Here is a 27,652-nt window from a genome sequence, read left to right on the forward strand (position 1 = left end):
CACGGGAAAGGAAGTATTTAAAACAGGCTGGTATCCTTTGGTCTTTGGGAAGAAACGCGAGGTGCATGGCTGACGGAGAGGCTGATACTCCGAGCTGTAGTGAGAAACGCTGCGAGTACAACTCAGGGTATTGACGGGGAGTCCCTGCCGGAGCAGGGCGGACCCAGGGGAGGCGGGCCGGCCACCCACCTGCCGTAGCCCCGGCAGCTCGGGCCACCTCCGGCGGGCACTGGCGGTCCCCCTCACCCTACCCCGTAGGGACCGGCTTCCCTCAGGCGGGCTGAGGGGGGGAAGGAGCGGGGGGGCGACGTCCCCCTCACGGCTTCGCGGGCCGGGGCGGGCGGGCGGCCTCGCCCTGAGGGGAGCGGCGGGCGGGAACGGCGGGCGGGCATGCGCACTGCGGGCGCCCTCTCACCCCGCGCAGCTATGCCAAGTATGTGCGTGGCGGAGCCGTGGCCGGGCGCGGGGAGCGACGCCGCCATGGGGCAGCGCGGCCCGGGGTTGCCGCCGCCGCGCAGGGGGGCTGCCGGCTCCCGCTGGCCGGCGGGCAGCGCCCGCTGAAGGCGGCGGGGAGGCAGCAGCCACAGCCAGGCATGGCTGACCCGCTCCGCAGGACGCTCTCCAAGCTGCGGGGCAGGAGGTCCCAGCGAGGGGCGGCGGCGGGCGGCGGGCACCGCCACGGCGGGGTCTGCGCCCCGCAGGGTAAGTGGCTGCGGGCCGGGGCTCGGCAGCGGGGCGCCGGCTGCCCGCCCGTGGCCGCGCCTCCACCTGCTGGGCGGCGGGACGGCGGCCGGTTCCGAGGGGTGCCCGGGGGTGCGCCGTGCCCGAGCCCCGGAGAGCTGCGGGAGGGGGCCGGGGTGGGGGCCCGGCTCGGGTTTAGATCTTGAGGCAGTCGTCGTCGGTAGCATCTTTGCCTCCGGGACCGCTCAGCGTCTCGTGAGGGAGAATTCCTCGTTAAAATCAGAGGGTTTTGGCTTGAGAGCGCGGCTTCGTGTGGATCCCGGCGCCTTTTCGTACCCGAGGCTGTTCGTCGCTCTTTGGCTTTTGTTTGCCGCTTGTTTGTTTTAAAGGTGCACTGGGAGTCTTACAAATACGTTTTTAGTCTTGCCGTTGTGCCATTTAAATACATAATTCTTGTATTTTACAGTTTTTGCTAGGAAACCTGGTGAAACAAAACGCGTGTAAATAGCAAGCAGAAGAACTACGAGTTGTTTGGTCCATATATGGAGAGGCTGGAAAAAGCTGCTCCCCTCTTCTTTACAGCCTGAAAAGCGGGGAACAGGATCGTGCTGAAATGTTTCATGTGCCCACGTAGTAGGCAGAATATCAGTTTTGACCTCAGTTGAGCTGAAACACTGAAACCTTGGTTTCTGAGCGTACCTGTGTTGTTGCCGTAATGGCTTAACTTCGAGTGCTGGTTTTGTAGAGTGGAAGGTGAAGGGAACACCTGAGACTCTTTCTTTTCTCCTTCTTTTTTTTTCCTCCTCCTTCTTCTTTTTTTTTTTCTCCTCCTTCCTTTTTTTTTTTTTCTCCTCCTTCCTTTTTTTTTTTTCTCCTCCTTCCTTCTTTTTTTTTCCTCCTCCTTCTTCTTTTTTTTTCCTCCTCCTTCTTCTTTTTTTTTTCTCCTCCTTCTTCTTTTTTTTTCCTCCTCCTTCTTCTTTTTTTTTTCTCCTCCTTCTTCTTTTTTTTTCCTCCTCCTTCTTCTTTTTTTTTCCTCCTCCTTCCTTTTGCAAGGGAACCATTGTCGTGTTCTATATTTGTGCAGAGGCCTGGTCTGGTTTGGAGCATATATTAAATACACTAAAGTACTAACAGAGTAGGCAGCATTCCTCTGAATGAAACTTTGCTCTAGGACAAAAAGGATGTGCCTGACCTGTGCCTCTCCAAAAGCTTTGTCTTTATTTAGAATTGGCTCCCTCCTAAAACAGCTAACGACGCTGAAAACTCACTCTGTGATACTGAGCCACTGGTTGTGCAGATACTTGCATGTGAAACAGTTTGTTACTAAAATAAACACAGGCAGAAGGGCTTTCAGGATCAGGGCCAAGTTCGAATAAAGGGGAAGCAGCGCTTGCAAATACTGCTATCAGTCGCAGAAAGTGCAGCTGCAAGATGTACATGCGAGTGTATGGTTTGGATGAGATTCAGCGAGCGCTTGCAGTGACCTCTGGCAGCACGTTGGCTGATTTCGGAGACAGGGTAGTTTCGAATACGTGCGCTCGGTGGCATGTCTCTGCAAGCAGTGGGGTTACTGGAGTACGCCGGAGCTACTTGATTATTAATGTTTCTGCGGTAAGTTGTTGCAGATGGTTTGTTACTGAGGCACCCGGATGGATGTTGACAACAAAGTGGAGTTTGCTCTGCACCTTTGCTGCCGCGGGGACCGCAGGGCAGCCCGCGGCTGGCGCCAGATGTGCCGCTGGGTGTATATTTAGGCACGCTGTACTTCTCAGGAGCCTGCTGTTTTGGGAATGGTGGGCTGGCTGAGCCGGCGCGGGAGGGCCTGTGTTTCTGTGGTAAAGCAGGAAGCAGCAGATATTTTTGTTTGGGGAAATACAGCTCTCGGATGCTCCATCTGTTCAGGTCACCGGAGCAGGGACCGCTTCTCGGGCTGTCCGTGCAGGGCTTTGAGGTAGTCGTCACCGCAGGAGGATGCCCACCGGAGAAGTCCCCCCCCCCATCCAAACTGACTTCTGGGAAGTGCAGGCATAGCCCTGTGCCCGCTGCAGATGAGTTCCCCATCGTTTTGGTTGGTTCTTGAAATTGTAGTGAAATTGTGGAAAGGGGAGCCTTTACAATGGCACACTTAGGTTTCCAGGCTATGGGTGGGGGAAGGAGTCTGGCTGCTGCCGAATCACTGAAACTTTGCCAGAGATCTGAGTCCTCAGCTCAGCTTTCACATTTTCCTCTGATTCTGTTAATGGATCAGCTTAGGCCGCAGTGTGGCAGAGCACTTCCATGGAGGCGTGCACAGGCTTCAAAATGAGTTAGCAGTTCGTCTTGTTAATTCCTTGAACCAAGTTAATTCTTCAGATCACAAGCAGTGTTCATATGGCACTGTGGCTAAACAGGTAAACCTCACTTTAAAAAAAAAAAAAAAAAAATCACCAAATGATGAATCTCTCATCAAATGAAATGGTGGTGTGTCAGATTTTACTGAGGATCTCTTGGGTCATTAGTGTACAAACCTCAAAAAAGGGTCAAAGGGGAGGTGTTCAAGTTGACAGTCTTTTTCCTGTCTACAGCGAACTTAGCTGGATTTACAGAGCTGCTCCTCGAGTCCTCCGGAGGGGTGTCTGCATTTTAACGTCCGTTAGTGGCGTGTAAATAATTTTTTGCTGAGGGTAATGTTCAAGCGGTATCAAATGGCTGCTCCCATCTGGAATTTCCAATTGCAGAGGGCTTTGTGTGAAAACAGGTTGTCTGTTTTATGAGAACCCGGTTATCCCCGTTCCATCTTAGTGGCTGAGCAAACCCTGCCTGGCTTGTCCTCCTCCGCAGAGGAGCGTGAGGATTACCAGACCTTCGTTCCCTGTTTTTTAATTCGGATGTATTTGCAGCTTTCCTTCCATCCTAGCGAAGGGGCTGGTGCTTGCTCGGGGGTGAGGCGCTCGCTCCTTGCATGGTCCCACCTCCCCAGGGTATGGCAGTGCTGCTGAGCGGGCTGCTTGGACGTGCTCTGACAAGGGGCTCACATGCAAGTGGCTTTTTCGATGCATAATTAAATGTTTGACTGTTGCTTTAAAGAAATTGTGTCAAGTTTTGGGAGCAGTCAGTGGAATTTGATTAGGTGTTGCATGAAGTTTTTGTTGTGCAATGAGGTATTTGAAAACTTTCCTACATTTCTTCTTCTTCCTTCCTTCCTTTCATGATGGTGTGTTTTGTTTTATTCCCCACAAATCAAGGGATGCTTCTATCTTCATTATAGGATAAAGCTCCTAAGGACAGTCCTTTTCTGGAGGTTTTTGTGCAAGAGATATCCTCACCTTTATATATAAAACTAGAAGAGAATTTGTGTGGGTTTTTAATAGCCATTTAAACAGTACAGTACAGCAAAAGCAGGGGCTGTTTCTTCATTGGCCTCAGTAAACTGGAGAAATACCACGTAGCAGCTTTTCAAACCGATTGTACCTGAACTTGGCAGAAAAAAGCGGCCATTTCTATGTCAGTATGCGTGACCTTTCAGCACAGCTATCTTGCAGCTATTTATCTAAATTACATGGTGTTAAAAATACAGCCAAACAAGCCTGACCCTTTAATAATTATGTGCACATTCTGCTTTGACAGGCTGAAATCTGATTTTACGTTCACATCAACTTATCTTTTGTCCTTTCGGATGAGGTCTAAGGCAAACGTCATACAACAGCATGTATGTGTGTTTGTCAAAAGCAAAATGATATTCTAAACATTTGTCTTCCCCTCTCTTTTTGCCTTTCTGGGAACAGATTTAATAGAAAACGTTTACATAGCTTCGAGAAGCAGGAGGGAGCCGAGGTGCCCCCAGGCCAGCGAGGTCCCCGAGCACAGGCCGTCGGTGAACAGCATTACCGTTTCCAAGAAACGCAGCTGGCTGCAGCAGAGCACGCACCGACCTCCTCCTCCTCCTCCTCCGGGAGAAGATGATGCCTGTAAGGAAACGCACGGGGCTGTTATCCCGGTACCCAAATCTCCCATCCTGCTCCCGGAACCCGCAGCGCCACGGGCTCCTTCCCTGTCACCGGTGCGGCGAAGCTGCGCTCCCGTCGGTGCCCTGCCGCGCGCCGCGAGCCCTGCGGCACCGAGGAGCGCTGCTTTGGACTTCGGTGAGGATAACGACGCGGATGATGAAGGAGAAATATGGTACAACCCCATCCCTGAAGATGACGAGCCCGCCTTGCCCAGGATCTGCCCTTCTGCTGTGGATAGCCCTGTTGCCGTGGGCTCCCCGGCGGTTCGGTACAACCCCCTCCCTGGGGGTGACTCTGGGATGGCCACGGGACCTCAGGAGGGTCCCCCGTGCTCCACGGAGAGCGCAGGGAACAGTCGGACGGCTCAGCCCAGCGAAGTGAGTCAGGCCGATGCCGTGCATCCCGGGGAGCCCGTGCCGCAGCACCGGCAGAGGTTCGCCTGCAAGGCTCCCAGTGTGCCGGCAGTAGAGGACAATCCTGCCTTTAAGTGCCCTTCAACAGGTAAGAGGGGTCAGGAACGTGAAAGTGTTATGTCCTCTGTTTTCTTTTAGAGGAATAATAAACCCTTCTTGCGTCTCTCTCTTCTTTTTCTCCTCCTTTTATCTTCATCAAGCGAATTTCTGGTGGAAATGCATGTCAAGCTCAAAAAAAAACCTACTCGAACTGTGAGACTGATACCTGCTAAACACAGAGCTGTGTAGTCATTTCTCAGTGAGTTTGCTCATGGCATGTCCAGGTGTAGTGGTCTTCTGTGCTCTTTGGCCCTCACCTCACTTGGATTCCAGCCTGGAGGCTACTTAATGTCTGCAGAAGTTTCTTTAACTTGCTGGCTGGGACTTTTTATTAAAGACTTTTTGGAAGACAACATAAACGCTATTCATCACGTCGCTTTCTGTAATTGCTGTCTTGTTGACTGTCTCAGGCTAATCTAATAGACTGGAGAGGAGTGGTTTTCACTTTCAGAAGCCAGCCTCTTTGTTCCTTGTTATCTTTGGCTGAGTGTTGGATAGTCTCATTTCCATAATTCCATTAGCGTGTGAATTCGGCATCTTATTCCAGATTTTTCCCACTCTATGGAAAAAAAAAAAAAAAACAACCATCCAAAAATAAAACCGCACCAAACAAAAATAAGAAGGAAAATTAACCCCAATCCTTTCCGAAAAGTGTCTTATATTATCTTGACCTTAACTCTAGTATTCTGTTGAGAGATAGAAACAGCGTAAAGGTCAGGAGACAGGTAATTCCAGGTTCCCTCCGACATCGTACCCTGGGCGTGCATTGCCCCCGTCCAGGCTCGCCGTCCTGGCAGAGCTTCTGGCCCTGTGTCCCTGCGTGCTGGGAGCTGCTGGGCCCAGATTCCCAGTGCTCCTGGGAACGGGGCTCGTTTTCAAAGGCACCAGAGCAACCGCTGTAAGCAGCAGAAGAAAAAACACTCAGGCTTCTCTTCTGGGAGCTCACATTTTATTCTTTTTGTGGAAATGCTGCAGATAACAAGCGTGTTTTTAGTTGCAAAGTGTGTTAAAGTTATCGAGCATTTATTTAGGAATAGCTCACTTTATAGCTGCATTAAATAACTTAGACCAGTTCTGTTTGCTCGCAAGATGGATGAAATATCATGTTCTTAGGTAGATTTTTGTCAGTGCTGGAGCTCTAGGCACTTTGGAGAGGTTAGTAAGCGTGGTTATTTAGGAAAGCCACGTGTGTCCTGCAAACTGTTTGACCCACATTTAGGTGGTTCATCTCTTGAAATATAGATGACTATGTCTTTTAAAAAAAAATTAAATCACTGAATGGTACGAGTTGGAAGGGATCTCTGGAGATCATCTAGTCCAATCCTCAGAAAAAAATTGTTTTCATACGGAGAAAACATTTGTTTCTGAAAGCAAAATTGCCCATTTAAAGTGTCTCGTGAAATCAGGAGGAAAGTGTCATGAATTTCCCCCGACTGGTTTGTTATGCATTGAGTTAATTAAGGCGTTTTAAGTGCAGCTCTCCTTTTGCATGTATGGAATAGTGATCACATTGAATAGATTAATTGATGATGAAGTGGATCCCTGCTGCTCAGTAATTGGCTTTAGTATGGAGAAGTGGCTTAGTTCTTCTTTTTAATCCAGTTAAGGTATCTACAGTTATTTTCAGTCAGATTTAAAATGACAGCTCATCCATACAAAATTACTGCGTGAAGGGCAACACGGCCAATTTAACTTTATTTGTGTTAGGACCTTGTTTGAATTATGCAGCTGCTGTGAAATAGATGTCTATATTCTTAGAGAGCTGGGTACATTAAGCAGTTAACTCCTGACAAATAAGCAATTACTGCTTTGGGGAAAAGTCTGCTTACCTTTGTTGTTGATATGATTTTACATATGTCAATAGTGGTTAGCACTAGAGTCTCAAGTATTAGATTTTGAGAAGCATAGACGGAAAAAGGTGGGGCATTATAAAAGCCATATATAATTGTTCATTTTGTCATTTGCTGTTTTCTTCTTTGGATAATGGAATCATTTTTACCTTTAAAACTTTAAACATTGCTGCCTTATTTGGATTTCCAGCTTTGTAGAGAGAAAATGGTTGTGGATTTTGTTTTCTTTTTCATTTTGTTCTTTTTTTGAGAGAGAGAGTCTTTATTAGGCAGAAGATTAAGAAAAAATGCATAATTCAGTTATTGGGAGTCTTCCCAAACACTGCAGCAAATAGATATTTCCTGTAAATGTGATCAGTAAAATGGATCATAGTTGTAGAGGTGCTGATTTGCCCCATAGTCTTAATTTACACCGTTAGTTCCTGGTGTTAATCGGGTTACTTTCTACAGTAAACGCCATTTATGTTAATAGGATTTGTCAGGTAATTCCTTAGCGAATAATTCTAGCCATGCTGGCTTTTGAAAAGAAACTGATTAAAAATAAGGTGCCCCTGTAGCAGAGCTTGGGAGAATAATTGATTTATTTTGTTTATAAGAAGTACACAAAAAGTGAGAGTAAGAAGGTAACTTGGTTCTGAGTTAGTAATGTAGAAACGTAGCGCCAGCTTGTGCTCTTAGGACTGTGGGAGAAGAGTTTCAGTGGAAAGGACCCTGGAGGCTGTTTTAAATTGGATGTCTTCTTGCACAGGCAAAATGGTTATGATTGGAAAACAGGAATGTTTTTGTTATAAATGCAATATGAAAAATTCTGTGTATAGTTTTTTGCGTATATAAAATGTTAAAGTAAATTTTCTTTACAACTGTTTAGGGCTGGACTCTGTTACGTTTTTATAGGTGTTTGTCACCTGCAAAATGTTGAAGAAAAACACTCCTTTATAATGTCAGCTCCTGCGATAGATTTACATCAGGGAGCCCTGAATAGTGCCTTCTGAGGAATTTGTAATATTTTTGCTTTTGGGGGGGATTACTGTTGGGATTAGTGTCCACCTAATCAGTGGAATCATCTCCCGTGGGTCTGTATCTCAGAGACACCCCGGTAGGACTTGTGCATTGTAGGTTGCGGGGATCTGGACTGTGCTTTTGCTGCTGAAAATGTACGTGTGTAGCTGTCTGGATGGAGAATCCTCCTAGGGATTGCTGTAACAGATTTCTTTTCAACGGTGTAGGAAGTGAAGGTTGATACCATATTCCCCCTTCTCCCAAATACCCACCAACTGGAGCTTGGCTTAAATCACATTAAAACTATGGGGCTCTTTTCTCCACTTAGACCATGACCACTGTCCTGGTTTCCCAATACATTTTTTGGGGTCAATGCAGCAAATGTTTTGCGTGCTTAGATGTTGCAAATAAGCTTCCAGCAATGTCTATAGAGTACACTGGGCAGCAAATCTCTTTACCAATTTCTTTCCACACGGTGCAAACACTATTTGCTTAATTTTCTTTTTTCCAGATGGAAGATGCTTTGTGATTTAACTGTTTTCCAAGTGCAAGGAGCTTTGGTTTCATGAGGCAGAGGAGCATTCGTGCGAAATATTTGCATAACACTTGAGATACCAGAACGGTTGGGTGTGTGGCAGAAAGGTCCCTCTGCTCCCTCTTTCTCTTGCAGAGCTGAAGCCAGTTTGTCCGTGGGCTTTTGGGGAGTTTGTGGACGTGCTTTTGAAGGTCGAGGGCTTATCCGTGCACGTGTCTTTGATCCGTGGGGTGACAATGCTGTAAAGACCTGCTGGTGAAAGAGGCGAAAGGGCGTAGCGGCTGCGGAGTGGGAGCAGTTAATTTAAAATAGCTTTTGCCCTTTTCAGTCTCTGAATTGTGCCAAGTAGCTGTTTGTATCCTCTGGCCGGGGAAATAGGGGCAAAGCTGCTTTTCATGCCATGAAGGACACAGGGAAGGGGGAAAGTCTTGGTGTGAATAGAGCCGATGGTGGTTTATGGGCGCCGCAGAATCGCTGGCGTTCAAAATACCCGCGACAAAGCCGTGTGTGTTTGTAGATGCTGAGCTCTAGTGGGGTAGAGGATGCTCTGTGGGTCGCTGCCGTGATGAAGAGCAGGCACTGGTCAGCCCCTTCACCTCTGGGCGTGCGTGAGCCTCGGGGGTTATGCTGTAATCACTTCCCATTTTCGTTCATGGGCTGTTCAAAGCAATTTGGTTTATATCTTTTGCTCCTGTAAAAGTGATCCCTGGGTTGGTGGGTTTATTGCAGCCTAATTAATGTCGGTGTGGGTAGTATTTGAAGAAAAACAAACTACCTTTACAGAGTTCTTGGAGGCTTTTTTTAACCTTTTAAATAATTTCCCCATTCCTTGTCTCTGGAGCATCATGTGGGATAGAACTCAGACTGCATTGGTCAAAGGAAGTAATTTTTATAGGGATAAAAAAGACTTTTTTTTTTTTTTTTCAGGTTTAATGAGGAGATTCTTGCATTTCTTTAGATAATTAATTAAGGTGTTACATAGAAATAATTCCATTCTATTTCAGCTTCAAAAAGTTGGGGTTTTTTAGGGGGTGCAGGTGTTTTTTTTCCCCTTGCTGGTGTGGATAGAGGTGATGCTTCCCTTCGGTCTTAATTGAAGTTCCTTGAATTTGATAGGGCATGAATTCTTCTCTTAGTGCCATTTACAGTTCTGCTCTGAAGTTCTGTATCAGAACAGGTCTGGATGAAAAAACATGATTTGCCTGCACCCGAGTAAGTTAAGAACCTTGGACATCAGTAGAGCCGTGCCATTTGTGTCAGCTGAGGATCCAGATCAGTATTTCTGGTGGAATCTAGCACGGAAAAACAGTAGCCCTTTTTCACTCACCCATAGTTTGCTACGAGAACAATTTTGAGATATTTGTGCTTTTCTGTTTTGATTTGCTGCTTTTTGATTTTTTTTTTTTTTTTTAAATGCAAATAAGTCCTTGGGTTGATTTTTAGAAATAATAAAAAAGCGTGGAAAATGTAGGCAGAAGGGAGACTTTGGTTTTGAAAGTTATAACCACTCAGTGTAAGCTGTGGGTTTTTTTTTTCCTCTTTTCAAAATGAAATGGCTTAGATCTTCAACACTAGTGCCATTATTCTAGAGAGATGCTTTCAGTGTTGTAAGTGCTTAAGATAGATTAAGTCCTCTCTTCCCTTGGGGCGGTGTTGTGTAGGGGTACGGGCTGCCAGCGCTAGCCTGCTCGACCTAGGGGACGGTAGTGATGGCCTCGTGGACAGCTGGCAGTCACTTCCAACGTCAAGTCCCTTTCACTCAGATTGCGTTGTCCTTCAAAAGCCTTTTTTCTTTTCTTCTGTGCTACTCATACTGCTAAAGCTTCCGGAAAGCGTGAGGTAAATGCAGTGAAGACAGTATGTCATAGAACAGCCCGGGTTGGAAAGGACCTCAGAAGATCATCTGGCCCACCTTTGGTGGGAAAGAGAGCCCAGATGAGATTACCTAGCACCCTGTCCTGGCGCATCTTGAAAACCTCCACTGATGGGGACTCTACCATGTCCCTGGGGAGGTTGTTCTAGTGATCCAGTGTTCTTGCTGTAAAAAAAAATAATAAATTATACATATATATATATAGTCAGCTTCATATGTAAAACTGACTATCCCCTGCTGCCCTGGTAGTCATTCCCATGCCTCTTGCGTTTCACCTCCTCCTCCCATCCTTCCCTAAGGATATATTTAAAGTTGAGCTGCTGGGATGGGCTGTGCAGCAGCAGGGCGAGCGGGGACAGGGACGGCGGGGAACCTGTTTGCAGCACGGCCTCGTCACCTCGTCCCTCGGTAAGAGGAGCGAGGCGCAGCTCGGTGCCTCTGCCCCCCTCGTGAGAGCGCCGTGTCGGGTGGGTGGGCTGGGAGGCGAGGTGTAAGCGGCCTGTGCTGCGGCTCCTTTCGCAGCTTGTTCAGAGCTGGGTCCTGTACGCTCTGTAAAATCGCCTGCATACCTCAGCACATTGCTGGCTTTAGTGGAACAACATGTGGCTCAGCGCTGATGGGAATACCGGCCTGCCGAACGCTCGGCTGTTCCGTTTCTTCCAGCCACATATTTCATTTTAACTGTTTGGTGCCGAACGCCGCAGAAGTTGGACGCGTAAGAAATCAGCGTGTGAGGGTTGACTCTTCAGTTTTAATGAGCTGGGGGGAAGTTTTAATTTGCTGGCCTGTGCCAAAGACTTTTGACAGAAAGGGAGGATTCATGGTAGTGGGCTGCAGCACGGCACCGCTCGCTATAGAGCGCTCCAGGCCAGCCCTCCAGTGGGACCGGGCTGGGGTTTGCAGTACAAGGGAAGGCTTTGTCCGCTTTTATCGAACGCCACATTTCCAACTAGCTGCTTGCCAGAAAAGCGCAGCAGGAGTGCGAGAAATAGCCCTTCCCCTGCGAGGGAACTACTTCCCTGAGTCACAGGGCTAAATGAATTTTCCTCTGTTGCTCTGGAAAACAGGTTCTGTGCATTATTCTTCGTAACTGAAACTTTCTTTCATAAAGATACTCTTTTAAGCAACTACCTGCAAATGTTATTAAAGCCAAACTTCTAGAACTAGTCTTTGTAGGGTTCTTTTTGGGGGGGAAGCCCCTAAAACACAACAAATGGCTTTGGCCTAAGACCAAACCACCTGATTGAACTGTTTGAGCTAAGTGAAGTATAGAAAGTAAGTTATAATTCAACGGTGAAAATTAATTTGGGTGAACAGGGAAGTTGTGAAAATCTGTAGCTGTATGATGATTTGACGTGTTTAGTTCAGAATTAAAGCAGTAAGCCTTTGAGAAATCTGTAAGAGAAACCTCTGTAAAGTGTGATTTGCTGAGTATCTTGTGAAAACAATGCTTCTTTCTTTTTTATATGCTATAAATAGACTCTCCCTTTCCCTGGCTAGCAAGGGGGGGAAAGACAGATGGATATAGGTGTATGAGTCTCCGTGAGCTGCTCGAGCTAATTGCACCACATAGGGTGAGCGTGCTTAGGGGCTCCGTAGTACCCCTGCCTGCATGGGCAAGGCTACACGAGTCCTCTTGGGAGCTGCTAAAATTGGCAAAGTGGTGAGTGAATGGGGTGGTGGTTGCTAGCAAGAGCCTCTGTTGGTTTCTCAAGGGATAGAAAAGTGACTCTCGGTGAAAGTACCCGTGTAATTTTATTAGTATCTATCATTCTGGCCTCAGTTCCCCTCTTGCATGCTTCATTAGCTCGTGTAAATTCATTCCCTTTCCTACAGTCATTACTGCCTCATGCTGGTGAAAGTGAGAAAAGCTTGAGCTCTGCCTGGGCGTTTGGATTTCCTCGAGTGTTGGAGCATGAGGTGAACCGCAGGTTTCTGACTGTGTGCAGTACTGGCTTGTGTCTGTTCGTCTTCCTTAATTACTTGTCTTTTACTGCTAAATTGAAGGAGTCTTTTGGGTTTTTTTTTCCTTTTTCTCTCTTTAGTATCAGTGCCTGCTGTGTTACAATTTGTATTTTTTATTTTTTAAGCCCTGTTATGGGATGGTTGCGCCAGGAAAGATGGGAAGTTGCTGGCAGGAATGAGGCGGTGCACAATGCAGCTTTTGCAAGGAATAAATCCTTGTTGTGTTGTTCCTCCTCTGTGCTGTGGTGAAAAGGAGGAGCTGAGAGAAGTGGAAGAAAAGGTGTGAGACACTGCTTGTGTCTACACAGGAGGGAATTATGGCTCTTTGGGGTGATAGAGGGACATGCAGACAAGTATAGGCGTATTCTTTACTAGACACGAGTGTCTTTCCTCTAGTGGGCAACGCTGATGTGTTGGCTACGTAGTGAACTGCTTCACAGGCAAGGGTGCATTTGCCATCTTCCAGTGTTTTCCCATTTAAGACTGGTTTCCTTGCACCTGTGCCCCAGGAATGCAGCCGTGTCTGCTTGTAGGGGGGATACAGCGCAAATGGATTGAGCTGAATCCAGCGGGTGAGAGAGCTCATTCGTTTATATGTAGTTTCGGGCCCTTTCATCTCCGTGAAGCAGAACAAATCCGGCTTTTGACTCTGAACTGCCAAATTTGGCTGAACGAGTCAGCAGAGCCGAGCTTTCTGAATGCTCCTGAACATCTGACTGATGAATGAATGATGGTTGTCTGAATGAATTGCGCGTATCGAGTTATGACAAATCAACATGTTTTCCCCTAGTTCAAGATTTATTTTTTCAGTGCTGCAAACTGCAGTTACTGAGTGGTTTGAAAATGATTTTTTTTTTTTTTCCTTCTCTTTTTCTCCTGAAGGGTCTGGAGTTGTGCTTGCACACAAGGCTGATATACCCTCCACAGAGGTTTCTCCTCCAAGTCCCAGTCCTCTGAAAAAAAGTGGATCAATCAACTGGCCTTTCCCCGATAGAATTAAATCTCCCAGGACTGTGAGGAAGCTTTCCATGAAAATGAAAAAGCTGCCAGAGCTGAGCAGGAAGCTGAGTGTCAAGGGAGCTTCAAGCCATACTAGCTCAGATAATCCTCCTTCCCTGCTGAAAGGTGGCTGCCGGGACACAAGCCACACGGTGTCTTTGCCGTCTTCTGGCAGCTCAGCCACAGCTGCCAGCAGGAACGTGATAAGTCGTTACCATCTCGACAGCAGCGTGTCGTCGCAGCACACCTACAAAAAGAAAAGCTCGAGGAGCTCCAGATCCTTCAGCAAAGGTGGTTACCTCAGTGATGGCGACTCTCCCGAGCTTATAACAAAATCGGGTAAACATGGCCCTGAAACCAAGTGTGGGAAAGGAAAGGAGAGCCTTCCAAGCAGCAGTGGTAAAACCGAAATAGATATCGATGCCTTCAGGCATTACAACTTCTCTGAGCAACCCAAGTGCTCTCAGTACATCTCTGGGCTCATGAGCATTCACTTTTACGGTGCTGAAGACTTAAAACCACCAAGAATAGACTCAAAAGATGTCTTTTGTGCAATACAGGTTGACTCGGTAAACAAAGCAAGAACAGCCCTGCTTACGTGTAGGACGACGTTTCTGGACATGGACCACACGTTCAACATCGAAATTGAAAACGCTCAGCACTTAAAGCTGGTGGTGTTCAGCTGGGAACCCACCCCGCGGAAAAATCGCGTGTGTTGTCATGGAACCGTGGCCCTTCCGACTCTCTTCCGAGTGACAAAATCACATCAGCTGGCTGTCAAGCTGGAACCGAGGGGGCTTATTTACGTCAAGCTGTCGCTCATGGAGCAGTGGGAGAACTCTCTCGATGGCCTCGACGCCGATCGGGAGCCCCTGGTGTTCGGGGTGGATGCTCGGAAAGTTGTGGAGAAGGAAAATGCAGGCTTGATGGTGCCACTTTTGATGCAGAAGTGCATTCTGGAGATTGAAAAGAGAGGCTGTCAGGTACTGTGTGTGTTTTAATCGGTTTTGTTAATATTTCTGTGTTGGGATAGTTGTTGTTGCAGAGCGTGAGCAGTGAGTGGGAAAGGGGAAGTTCAAACCACCTTTTTGTGTCAATTTGTTTTGCTTTGCTTCTCCTGTTTGGTAAACGCTGGTCACTGCGATGTGGGAGGATGAACAGGACTGTGTGGAATCGGTGCTTCCAACTTGGCCTTTGTAGAGGAGGTGTAGGCTTGCTCACGGGAGGTGCTCGCAGTGGTGCTTGTAGGTAGGGACGGTGAAATGAACCTGCAGCCCCAGCAGGTAGAGTCGCCCTCAAAAAGCAGAGCTGAGAACGTGACAACGCTCAGTTCCTGAGACACGGGTCGCTCTGTAAGGACACGTATCTACCCTCAAAGATGAGTATAATGTTCCCTCCTACCCAGAACCGAGGCATCCTGTGCAGCGACAGAGTGATGAGGACGGGTCTTTTGACAGAACTTGACTGACGTGTGTGCAGTCTCATGCCAATCACTTTGTGCACGGCCTTCAGACGAGGAGGAGACCCTGTGGGGCCGCATTAGTTGTTTCCCCACCACCCTGCTCCTTGCCTTTCTTCAGGTGGTTGTCACAATTAGGACAGGAGATGAACGCTGTGAAGCAGCAGTGCCCAGTGTCTTCTCTTCATCCTAATGCAGTTTATTGGTTGATGTAACCTGAGGGACGGTGAGGAACGGGGCAGGGAGACAAATTGCCAGTTACGGACGTCAGTCAAGAAGTCGGTTAGGAAGGGCTATATGCATGGTCCTAAGGTTGGATGTTCCCCTGGGCAATTAATTTGAAACTGGTGGAAGGACTCTTGCCTGCTGGTCCACAGCAGTGTGAGCCCTCAGTTGTTTTTATACCTGTTCTTGCTGGGGTGGAGTTGAGAAGTAATCACGCTTACCTCTGTTACTGTTTTAAATTGCTGGCAGGTTGGGTGTAGTTCCAGGTGTTCGGAGATGAAGTCTGCTGTTAGAACCTAGGTCATGAAATATAGAGAGAAATCATACTTCCATGTAATTGCTTTGCTGAAAGTCACTGCTGATTGTAACTGTATGATTGTTGTGAATGCTTCTCCTAAAGTTATGCAAATCGGTGGAAAAGGGAAGTTTTATTCTTTCCAATGTTGGTGTCCCGTGGCTTCAGCATTCTGTTTTGGGCTTATTAGCACCTAGTCATGCAAATGATATTGGGTAATCAAGGCAACACTGGTAATGAAGCGATGGGGATCTGAATTGTCTGGATGTACCTGGCGCTTTTGAGCGTGAAATCTGTGTATTTGCACAGGGAGAACCAGAAATGCAAAATATACTGTTAACTTCTTGTCTTAACCACGTGATTTTTGACTTTCCTGTAGACTGCAGACTGCTGTCGTGGTGTGTTACCTCTACCTGAATTTCAGATGTGGTGTTAGGAAACTTTTAAAAGTTTAAAAGAAATTGTCTTAGGCAAATCCTAGATCATATTCAGTCTTGGGAAAGACGGAGTACAAGCTCCGTGGGGTAATTTTCCATTTATTTCCACAGGAATTAATATGTGGCCGGACAAATACTCTTGTTTGCAAACCTAGATTCGCGTGGTCTAAGTCAGTACAGCCTAAGTCAGGGGTTTTGCAGTTGTTTGGGGGTTTTCTGTCCTTTGAGTCCACGGTAGTTTTGGACTAACTGTTTGCTGCTCAGGGCAGCTGCCTATAGTTAAAATAAAATGCGTATGTTTAAGATTTAATTCCTTAAGATCATAGGGGTGCTTTGTATAAATGTGTTGATGAAAATGAAACGTAAATAATGATAAAATGCAAAATGTAAGTGCATGAAAGCACATGATTTAACTAGTAATTCAGTCCCAAGTGTTGTGGGCTTCATTCCTGTCACCTTGAGCATGTTAAATAACCCCTGTTTTGCATAAAACTTTTCATAAACTTGAAACATGTGGAAGTCAGCGTCTTGTCATCTTTAAAACAGCGTATTATAGGTGTCATAATGGAGTATTCATCATTTTCTTAAAACTCTGGTTACTGGTATAAAATAAAATCTAAACTTTTTTTTTACTATATGACTTAATCTTGTGGGGAAAAATGTGGGGTTTTTTTTAAAATTAATTTATAGCATTTTGTATTTTCAGTTGTATGACTGCTTTTTTCTGCTGATGATTAACAACTGTATTTTGGTATACTGTGATTTTGTATACATAAAGCTCAAAACACCTTTTCTCCTCATTTCTTTCTGCTGAAATGCCAGTTCCATCTTGTATAGGTAAGTAATTAAACCAGGAAAAAGAATGATGGTCCGAATGAGTAGGATAAGAAGAGAATAGATGTTTCTTTATTTCCTGAGTTTGCAAAGCAGTAAGTGATTCCAGTTTCACACTCATGTTGTGTCAGTAAAGTCCTGCTCGGCGCGTTCGCCGCTGTGGAAAACACGAGCGTTACTGTGTCTGTTGTGAAGCGTTTGATACCGCACAGAACCATCTGACGTTAATGGTTTGCACTGGTGGAGTTCCCTCCACAAACTTCCCAAGCGGTCGGTTGCGTTGCGCTTCCCGGGGGAGGCAGCACGTGGCGCCAGGTGTTGGTCCCCTCTGCAGGAAAACTGACTGACGTGGGGCTGTTGTTTTTGCTTCTAGGTGGTCGGCCTGTATCGGTTGTGCGGCTCGGCAGCGGTTAAGAAAGAGCTTCGCGAGGCGTTTGAGAGGGACAGCAAGGCTGTCGCTCTCTGTGAAAGCCAGTACCCAGATATTAATGTCATAACAGGTAACACATTTACTTGCTTTTCTTTTAATGTGCAATTGTGCCCTGTAAGGTGCCTTTTAAGAGGTGAATTTGTGCTCCGAACTAGTTTTCTGCTGTCGTTCAACAAGCCGTTCCCTGCTTGGTGTTGCTGAAGGTTAGGTGAGACCCAGCGCAGGGACCTTGGGGCTGCGTCGGTGTGAAGCAGCGGTGATTTAGAGGGAGGAGGGTAGGGAAGGACCCGCTTTCAGCTGCTGCTCTACCAGTGACAGAGGGGGGAGGCGGAGGTCCCAAAGCAGCCGGTGTCCCCGGAGCCCGTTAAACCTCTGCTGTTGGTTTGTATTGGAGCGGCTCTTGAAGAACGTGGGTGTGAGCCGGCACGTCCGCTCTGCTGGCTGCTCTGTCGTGTCACCTGTGCTCCAGGGGCCACCTCGGATCGACCCCTTGTCCTCCCTTGATGGTGGAGACAGCGGGATTTTTGGAAACAGATCTCCCATTATCTTGTGCAGGCTAGTAAGAGCTGTGGGGAAGTGCCTTCGTTTGATCATGCCTTCTTTTAAAACATAATTAATTAGCAGCTTTCTCCCGCTCGCTGGAGCGGCCCTTTGCTTGCTGTCACACAGCGAGCTCCTGGCAGAGGCGAGAGGGACTCGGAGCACAGGAACAGGAGGTCTCGGGAAGCCTCAGGGCTTCCCATGGGTGTCTTCCTAGGATTTGAAGTCAGTTATTGAGGGTTTTTTGGGTTGCTGAAAACAAACGGTTTTATAACTATTGATACTTGTTATGTAAGGCAAAGCTGATCTAATTTCAGGCATCACTGAGCAAACCAATTGCTCCAGGAAATTAATCAGGAGCGTTCATCTCCTCCATATCCAGGGATGGAAAACATAACAACAGTAGTCAGGGTGTAAATTCTCTGTGCCAAAGCCCCTTCTGCAGCGTCCAGCATCCAGCTGTATGGGACGGTTCCACCTTGTTTCGTGGTTCATTTCGTGTCAGTGTATTGGGAGTGAATTTGGTCTGTTACACTTTATAATTACGCAAAGTGGTATCAGAAGATGTTACCGGGTGACATTTATGGGGCTAAATAAATCTTTTGGTTCACTTGCCTTACTTGCCTTGGCTCTTTGTGCTGCGGGGTTCAGTGTTGCTCCCAAGTACCAGTGTTCTCGGCAGCAGCAACTTGTGCTTCACTCTGATGGGGTACACCCTTTCTAAAGAGGAGGTGTACAGTAAAAGTAAATAGCAGAAAAGATCTTTTAAACTGGATAGTATTCTTCTCTTGACAAATAAATTAGTGAGGAAAAATGGTGAGAACTTCGAAGACCAGATCGTTCCATGAAATTATTGGAGTCCTGTTTTCTTCCCGATTTTTGTAAATCAGCTCAGAAGGGGGAACAAAACCCCCCCCCGCTGTTGCTTTCTGCCAAACAGCAGAAACTTATAAGCAGACAAATGGCAGGTTGCTGTTTGGTTAGTGTAAACTTCTGGGTAATGGGAAATTTAGTAGTGTTTTTTTTAATTTTGGAGTAACAAAAAATGGCTTTGCGCTCCCGTGCTACAAGTAGTCGTTACAATAAGTCAGTATTTGCAGAAACAGTTCAGGAGTATCATGGGAAAGGGTGTAGGAACTTAATTTTCAGACATATTCAAAAAATATATTCAGCATTTTGATCTTTCCCAAGTACGTTGTACATTCAGAACCAACCAGAAGTGGTGGAAACCCAAGTCTGGCCTGCAGGGGAGCTGGGTCCCGGCGCAGAGCCCTGGCAGGGCAGCCTGACCGATCTTTCCATCACAAGTTTATGATGCGGTGGGTTAAATAGAAAAGCGTACTTCAGTTTTTCAATATACGCTGCTGCAAGCCTTATTGGTGGTGGTGAACTTTCCGTGACCGTGTGGGTCCTGCTGGACTCCCAGTTTTTTGCTGAGAAACCTGGGGCACCCGCCGTGCTTAGTGCTAGGAAGAAAAGAGCCCGCAAAACCCTGCTTTTTTGAGGAGGGGGAATGTTTCCCCTGGTGTTTTACTGCTGTATTTGCAGTGCTGAGGCGGATGTACATGGTTTGTGCTTTTATCAGCCGAAACATGTGTTCCGTAAAATATGAATCCTCAGCATAAATCTTGGCTGATTTGAAGAGAAGTGCCGCCTTGTGTCCTCTTCGAAATTTTGAGTAGCGCTCCTTTTTGAAAAGATGAAAAAGATTTTTTTTTTTTTTTTTTGACAGCTCTCCAAAGCCTAAAGAGTAAACGTTTAATGATTAAATCTTGGCTGAGAAATGCTTTTGGGGTTGGCACAGGCTTACACGCAATTAAGTGCGCTCGTGGCTCAAACTGAGGCGTGCAGCTGATTTTTGGAACTGACCTGTAGTTGTGTTGTTGCATCGTGTCTGCTTGCATCCACGTGAATTCATATCTCCCCATAAAGCACGCAATGCTGTTAACAGTTCAGTGGGTCAGAAAAATGAGGAATTAATGAAGTGGATGGCGATTTCTGCTCGCTGTCTAAAGTTGTTGTGTGTGGTTGTGTCAAGGGGAACGTGCTGGTAGGCTGGCAGCAGCGGGAAGCGTAGATTTGTGGAAAAAAAAAATAACAGCAGCCTCTTAACAAGGCTAATCTAGCTGAGTGAATAGCAAAAGGATTTAGAAAGGTTAAGGGGCATCCATGGCTCCCAAACCATCCTGTTATTCAGGCCTAAACAGGAGAAAGTCCTTTGGCAGGTGGTAGTCCTGTGACTGTCGATGCTATTACAGGAATTCCTAGCAAATGATTATTAATAGATGGTTGTGAGTGTTTCAACAGTATAAGCTGATTTGATTCCGACATGCCATTTCCGACTGTAAGCTGATTTGGATTTCAGCCTCCCCCTCCTAAAAAAGCACAGCTGAAACAAAGATCCCGATAAAAGTCACCGTCTCCTGCTAGTGTTTTGTCATCCACCAATTTCTTCTTAACAAAATATTTAAATTCAGTTGTGATGTAGCTGGGTAGATATTTGTGGCACGGAAGGCATTTTCTAAGGAAAATAAAAGCTGCTGGGAGGCACTTTTGTTTCCTTCACACTTTTTTGTGCCAGTTGTACTGGCTATGTCGCTCCTGGATAGCGGGCTGCTGTTAGAAGTCTTAATGTTTTGTGGGTTTTTTTTTAATTAATATTCTTAAAATCACTGAAACCCCACTCAAACTGAGGTAGCGGCCAGCCTCCGAAGCCAGCTTACGGGAATGTAAGTGCTCAATTCCTTTTTGTTTGTTTGCCTCTGTGGAAGGAATAAGGGTTAACGAGGCGCTTGCCTGGTTGTTGCATCCCCTAGAAACAGCCCCTCCTCCAGCACATCCCCAGCTTCTGAGACGGTGCGGTACGGTGCGGTGCGTCTCTGCAACTGGGAGGGCTCAGTGCCCGTGTGTTTTATTCACCTCCGCAGGAGGCACTGGCTATTTGTCGCAGCAGAAGCGAGTGGTGTGCTGGGGGGTGCAGAGTGCCCGGAGGCAGGGGAGAGTTGGTGTTTCCCTCTTGAGGGCGTGTTTGGTTTTGCTTTGGTGGGTGTGCTCCCCCAAACGTGCCACTGGCGCTGGGGTGGTTGCTCGTGATTTTATAGCTGAGAATAAAACCCAAGAGGGAAATTAACTGCCGGTTGTGTGTGAAGGAGGAGGCGTCATCAAGCTGAAGACTTTGGTGTTTGTAGGAGCTGCTTTGCTTGGACAGGAGGTGGACTGCTAAGAGCCCTTCCCTTGCCTCTCCCTCGCCCCGATCAGGAGGGGGACCCGGAGAGATGCTCACTCCGCGCCCAGCGTACCCACCCCTGCGCGCGCCCCTCTTCCCTGGAGGCGGCGCACCTTCCTACCCCGGCTTCCCTCCCTGGTTTGTGAGGAGCTGCCTTGCGTGGGCTTGGAGAAGCTGCTGGGGCTGCGGGGACAGGGCTGCTGGTGCCCCTGGTCTGGTGGGGACGTTGCAGAGGTACCTCCTGCCTCTTGGCTGACCCCATGGGGAGCCTTCGCGTACTTGTGGCTCGCTGGGCCCTCGTGCTGTCGCCCTCCCACCCCTCGCTCCTGAGGGTTTGCCTTGGCACGGAGGATTTTCTCTTGGGTGGGGTGAAGCTGACGTGCCTTAGCGCTCCCAAAAATCGCTGGAAGGTGAAATCTACAGCTTGTTAAAGGCGACTGTTCTTGCGTCTCTTGCAAAGGCGTCCTAAAGGATTATCTGCGAGAGCTCCCCTCTCCCCTGATAACCAAGCAGCTCTACGAAGCAGTGTTGGATGCCATGGTGAAGAATCCCTTGAAAATGACAGCCAGCGGTTGTGAGAATGACCCGAGTGACTCTGAGCACACAGCAGCCCTTCTGGATTGCCTGCCAGATGTTGAGAAGGTGAGCAGCGTTGGCAGGTTCAAGTTCATTGCGTGCTTCAGAAAAATAAAGGGACATTGTCACACTGGATACAAAACGTGTCAGAATGTGGATTAAGCCTGTTTCCTGGCTTAATGGTCCACTCGGATTTTTGATGCTCCACCAGTTTTTGAAACTGCTTCCATGCTGTCATTAATTGGAGGGTCTGCATTGCTGGATTTATTCTAGTTTCCCTTTGACCTTGTCCCTGTAAAACTGAGTGAAAAGCTGTGATCTCTACTTTTACATCCGTACATCAAAGATGATTCCTGTGCTGTGTCCCTGCTCAGTTTTTGTCGAGCTCTCTGATCTGTGTGTCGTAACTACGTGGGCAAATGCATTCCTCTTTCCTAAGCGTTTGCAATAAAGCCTTCGCTTCCCATACTGCGCAGCGTAAAAGCGCTGTGTGCTGTTACCTGCCAAATCCACCTCTGTAGAAAACCCCAGTTAGCCCCTTTTTTTGGGGAGGGAGAGAGTGGGTGAGTGGCCTGCGCAGTGCCTGGAAGTTACCTGGTCCGATGCTGAGGTGGTATGGAGAGTTTCTTTATTTTCTAATGGATCATCTGCGCTGCTTCTGCAGCTTCTCTCCCCTCCCTCATGTCCCTTTTCCACTGTGAGAAAACTCATCCATGTAAAACTGAGGTAAGAAACAAGCTGAATTTTACCAGAAAGACTGCCTCAGCTAATCTGCTCCGTGATGGCCTAATAGAGCTTTTCTAATTGGGCCCTTAGATGTTCCGTTGATGGGTGCTGGTAGAAGAACCGTAGCTACCAGCCGTGACCGTATCCCTCTGGAGCAGTGACGTTAGGATGTCAGCACCACCTTCCTCTAGTGTGTTGTTTCCTGAGCAGTATTTTGTTCTTGTAGGCTACCCTGAAGATGCTGTTGGATCACCTCAAACTGGTGGCTTCTTACCACGAAGTAAATAAGATGACGTGCCAGAATTTAGCTGTATGTTTTGGGCCCGTGTTGCTGAGCCAGAGGCAGGAGACCACCAACCATAACAACAGAGTCTTCACAGATTCAGAAGAGCTCGCCAGCGCCCTGGACTTCAAAAAACACATCGAGGTTCTTCACTATTTACTCCAGCTGTGGCCAGGTACCGTTTCATGAAGCTGATCAAGGGAAAATGTCAAACCATGGCTGTATGGTTTTAGTGTGTCACGGTGTACATTAATTCACAGGATTCTTAAAACACGAGGTACTATGGCATCACCTATTAATGTAAAGAAATCATGACAGTTTTATAATCTGCTCTTTGTATTCAGTCACTTTGTTTTAAAGGAAGTTTGTGGGTTTAATTGCTTTCTTAGCAGCTGGCAGAGTTTGAGTAGGGTGTCAGAACTGGTGAAGAGTGCTTTATGTGAGTAAAGACACTAGAAAAAAACAAGCCCAGTGACAGTAAGGTTTCCACACCTGAACTGGGGGGTTCTGGGATGAGGGTTTTTTTGTTGTTCTATTTTGTTTTTTCTTCTGCTCTCCTGCTTTGACCGTTCAGGATTTTCTGTGTATGGAATTCATGAGTTGTTTGGTCTCCTAGACACCCAAAGGGTTACTTTATTTCTGCCCTTGTAATTTGGCAGAGTTGGGAACATCCTTACAGCAAGAGCTGTGCAGCTTCCAGTTGTTTTTGCAGAGCTCTACGTAAGGAAAAATGTTTCTGAAACAAAACGCAACCAAAAACCCAAACCAACCAAGCAACAAAACCCAAACCAAAACACCCTACGTACCTTTTAGCTCCCACTGCCAAACCGAAGAGGTCATACGCTTTCACACAATTTGGGGTCGATTCTCGATAAGAAGGGAGGTGAAACTCTAATCTTCCTAATAAATTACCAAAATAGACCTGAAGGTAACTATTTCTGCTAAGATCTGCCTTTCAAATGGGAAATGATTGCATGGTATTCACATTCGCCCTGGTATTCAGAGAGACATAAACCAGTGGAAATAGTCAGGATGACGTCTGGAGCCCTGGGTTTCAGCCCGCGGTGAATTCCCGGGCCTTGCCGCGGCTCAACCGCAGCCTTCTCTTGCGCAAGCACCGCCCGGAGCAGACGAAGGTGTTGCAGCTTTCCAGTTACACGGGGGAGAGTTTGGGGGTGATACTGTGAAGCAGCTTCACGCTGGATCTGGTGGGTTTAGTTTTGTTTTCAGATAGCCTTTGGCCAAGCAGTTGTTGAAAGCTGCCTAGCCGTGCAGAAGATGGGCCTGTCGTGCGGGGCTGTAGCATCTTCCTATTTCACAGGGGTCTGGCTAACGGTGTGGAGAACCGATCTGCTTGGTAACCTGAATAATTTAATATCCACTTCTCAAATTCGAGTAGTGTAAACCCTTCAAGAGAAGATTCAGCTCATCTAAACAGCTTCTTAATTGTTCTCTTTCAGAATGCACTAATTGCTCTCGGGGAAACTGCTGAATTTCTGCACCAATTGAAACATGAAATGGAATCACAGTTAATCTAAATGAGTAATATGTCTGATTGGGTTTGGTTTTAAATTTATTTTATTTCTACTTGAGGAGGCGACCTGCTTTTTATGGGAGACTTTGGGTCACCTGGGAAAAGTGGAGGGTCACAAAGGGCCTGACTTGGCCATACTGAATTGCAGATGCTGTGGCTGCGTTTGAGGCAGTCGGGGACTCTGCTGCTCTGTGTGCAGGATACAAAATATTCCCCAACTCATTTAAACAGTGTTTGGGGAAAAAGGCTTGCTTTTTTTTTTTTTTTTAATCGTCTCCCCCCAAAGCCAACATGATGAAGAGGAATTGCCGTTCCTAGCTGGGTGGTTCTTGAAGCATTTTGTTCTGGAGGGGCCCAGGAAGGGCTCCTGACGTGTAAGCAAAAATCTGTATCTGGCAGATTCTATACGATAATTAAAAAAACCCCAAACTGCCTGGGTTTGTGGTCTGTTCCTAGATATGAATGTGCATTAGCAAAGTGCAAGATAGCTACAGGAACATGTAGCCTTTGTCTTAGTAGTTCATAATCAAACTATGTAAGATGTATGATCTTGCTGTTAATTAAAGGGGTTTTTCTGATTACGAAAAAATATAGGAATCTACGCTGCATACAGGGGTGAGCTTAAACATTCTCTGCTCTCCTCAGCCAGTAACACTTGTTTTTATCTAGAGATTTATTTTGAATTTGTAAGGTGGGTGTTTCAGGGGGTCTGTTTTGGTTTTGTTTTTACTTTAATTATGAGAGAAAGACTTTTCAGGGAAGGTTTAGTCCTTTCTTGGGTAAAACGATGAAGTATCAGGACAAATGAAGCAAATGAGAAAGAAGAGAGCTGGCTGCAAGCTCACTTGACCAGCACAGCCTAATTGCCAGGCTTCTTAATAGCCCCCTGAGGTCTTTCAAGTGCTCCAATGTTTCTCATGGCTACTGATTAGCATAAAGAATATTCTGGGCGAGACAGTGGTTTCAGCCATCGTGGGCTACTTCTTCATTGCTCTCACAGCAGTTTCCACCCTGTGGGGAGTATCGCTGGGCTCCTTCCTGCTGCCACAAACCTCGGCGAGAGCGGCCGTGCCTCGGGACGGGTTGCTGCTGCGCGGGCTGCCGTGGTCAGCGAGCCCCTGCGCCTGCCTTGATCCCTTAGCGATGGGAAAAGGGAGTTTGGGGGAAATGTCAGTGTGGACAGCTAATGTACCAGAGGGAAAAGAACCCCACAAGTATAGTCTCAGTTGTGTTGTTGAATTTTTTTCTCCCGCCCCGCCCCGTAAGTCTGACCTGTAATAGTTCATTGCTGACTACTCTGCCCTGATTTTCAGCTGAGCGGGTGAGTTGCTTTCCAGCAGCTCCAGCGCAGGTGCTGAAGGGATGCCCCTGGCTGGGCAGCTTGAAGAGCTGCTCGTGGATGATGTGAATGGCAGTGCTTTTTACGCGTTTCTTTTTCCATACTCTGCTGACCTGGTGGTGGCCGTGCCCTGGAGTCACCTCCCGTGACAGCCGACCGTAGCAAGTACACGCTGACTGCGCTCTGGGTGTCGGCTCGGCTCGCTGAAGCCTCGTGGAAACCTCCTCTGCCTGAAATTAAGAGCAAGGGGAGACTTAGTTTGACGTATGGTGCAGCTTCATGATGGGTTTGAGGCGATGGAGGACGCTTCTGCACCCTTGTCAGCTGCAGCTGGGCAGCCCCAAAGCTGCTGACCGCCAAAAATGAAAAGAAGCTTTCAGTCAGGTCAGTGAGCCCGTGCAGGAGAGGTGGGAAATGGGGGTGTGGAGGAAGAGGGAGACTCAAGAGCTGTTCGAGCAGCAAATCCTGCGCAGGAGCTAATTGTGAAACCCTGGGGATGGCTTATGGCGTGGCTGCTGTGGGGAGGAGCAGCAGGTAGTTGTAGCTCTGCCCGTAGGAGTAATAGGGGCAGGAGCAGGGTAAGTAGTAGAGTTTTCCTTCGCCTTGAAGAGAAAGCTGAACGCTATTCCTTGGCTTGCAAGAGCTGTGCAGGACATTGTGCTACAGGGGAGGGGAAACACGAACGCAGAGGCGCGAGCAGGCGAGCACCATTCAGCGTGAACAGAACAGTTGGACCCGACGGAGGGATCGCAGTTTGGTGCCTTAGAGTTAATGTTCTGTAGATTGAGAGAGCTTGATCATCAACATGTTGTGCAGCACTTCAATTTCTGTGTTTTTCCAACCAAAAACAAATAGTCCTTGTTGGGTTAGACCGTGTAAGACTGGCAAGTTATTGTTAACCCATGGCCCTTCGTCTTAATGGAACCCTGTCTAAACAGAAGGGCTTTTGTTACAGGAAGGGGGATGAAGAATTACCGATAGTTATCGCCTGTTACTGTGCAAGATGTAAAAGGAGGCTAAGTGAGATTGTTCTGAAGGGGAGCAGAAAGTCTCTGCTGCTAATTACGGGAGGTAATGGTCTGTGTCAAACCAAGAGAAGTTTTGCAGCTCCGTAGGCGCAGGCCAGTAAAAATATTTGTGCTGTTTACCGTAGGAAGCCGGTAACAGCGGAGGAGACTGTTAGTAACTTACGCTGTGTAACGGTGAGCTCAGGTAACGCTGCCACCAAACCTGTCCGAGCGTGCGCCTGACACGGGCTTGTGGCTGCTCCGAACAGTGAACGCGAACGAGCCGCTTGAATAGCGCGGAACTGGAGGGCAAAAGGGAAGCGCGAGAGTTCGGCTCTCGGTGCGTCTTGGGCTTCTCCAGGTGTTTCTCAGCAGCGGTGGTGGTGGTGGTGTTGTTGTTGTGTGTTTAACCTCTTTTGCTGTGCCTGCTTTCTGTTACTCCTTTAGCCTGGACGAAGCGTGTGAGCTGAGCTGTTTGCTTTCCGTTGACCCAGAGCCGGATGGTGATTCACTCATGCGGTGAATTTCATCGGTGCTCTGGGAGTTTTTACTTTTCGATAGGCTTCTCCGTTGCAATTTGAGCCTGGCATGAATCTTCAAAACGGAGCTTTTACAGTATTTTTCCGAATTATTTTATATCAAACAGTGGCAGAAAACGTAATGGAATGAGTTGGCTGTAAGCTTGCACGTATTCATGCATGCTGTTAGCGTGTGACATCTCGAGGGAGGACAGTGGGCATCTTGTTGCAGCACGGATTCAGTCCTGACTGGTTTGACTTCTCCTCTCTTCTAGTACATCCCTCGCCTGCCAAAGAACCGGCACATCTGAATGCGTTTCCCGAGCGCCCATCCTCCCTGAATTACCTGAGACCCAGGAGGCCGAGACCTCAGATGCTGAATCTGAGCGGGACCGAGATGTCTGGGGTGCTCAGACCAAGGCCAGCAGGGCTAGACAGCCCGTCGAGCAACCGCTACGCTGGAGACTGGAGTGGTTGTGGGGAGAACTACTTCTTAAACCCCAAAGACTGCCTGAGCGAGGCGGACTACGATGATGTCCCTTCGGAAGATACGGAGAGCGGGGATGACAGCAGCAAAGCCGAGGAGTCGGATGCCCCGGGAGGACGCCCGCAGCCCATCCCCGGAGAGCAGACGTTTCAGAGCTATTTGACAATGCAAGCCATAGACTCGGCGGTGGATCACCGAGCAAACCTCAAGGACCTGCAGGAAAGTATTGATACTCTGATAGGAAACCTGGAAAGGGAACTCAACAAAAACAAACTAAATATGAGTTATTAAACCCTGGCCTGCACGACGCCCCCTCCTCGTGCTTCCATGCCCCTC

General features: G+C 47.5%; 1 protein-coding gene across 1 annotated transcript; it reads left to right on the forward strand.

Annotated features, from left to right (window-relative positions):
- The first annotated feature begins 593 nt into the window (after positions 1 to 593).
- On the forward strand, positions 594 to 27,607 carry SYDE2 (synapse defective Rho GTPase homolog 2). Its single transcript, XM_086463310.1, has 7 exons — positions 594 to 702; positions 4,446 to 5,168; positions 13,284 to 14,383; positions 17,024 to 17,150; positions 21,307 to 21,488; positions 22,375 to 22,606; positions 27,105 to 27,607. The coding sequence occupies exons 1-7, from the start codon at positions 594 to 596 to the stop codon at positions 27,605 to 27,607; spliced, it is 2,976 nt and encodes a 991-aa protein (XP_086319436.1).
- The last annotated feature ends 45 nt before the right edge of the window (positions 27,608 to 27,652 follow it).

Source organism: Leptosomus discolor, chromosome 3, assembly GCF_034619465.1.
Source record: "Leptosomus discolor isolate bLepDis1 chromosome 3, bLepDis1.hap2, whole genome shotgun sequence".
Taxonomy (NCBI): domain Eukaryota; kingdom Metazoa; phylum Chordata; class Aves; order Leptosomiformes; family Leptosomidae; genus Leptosomus; species Leptosomus discolor.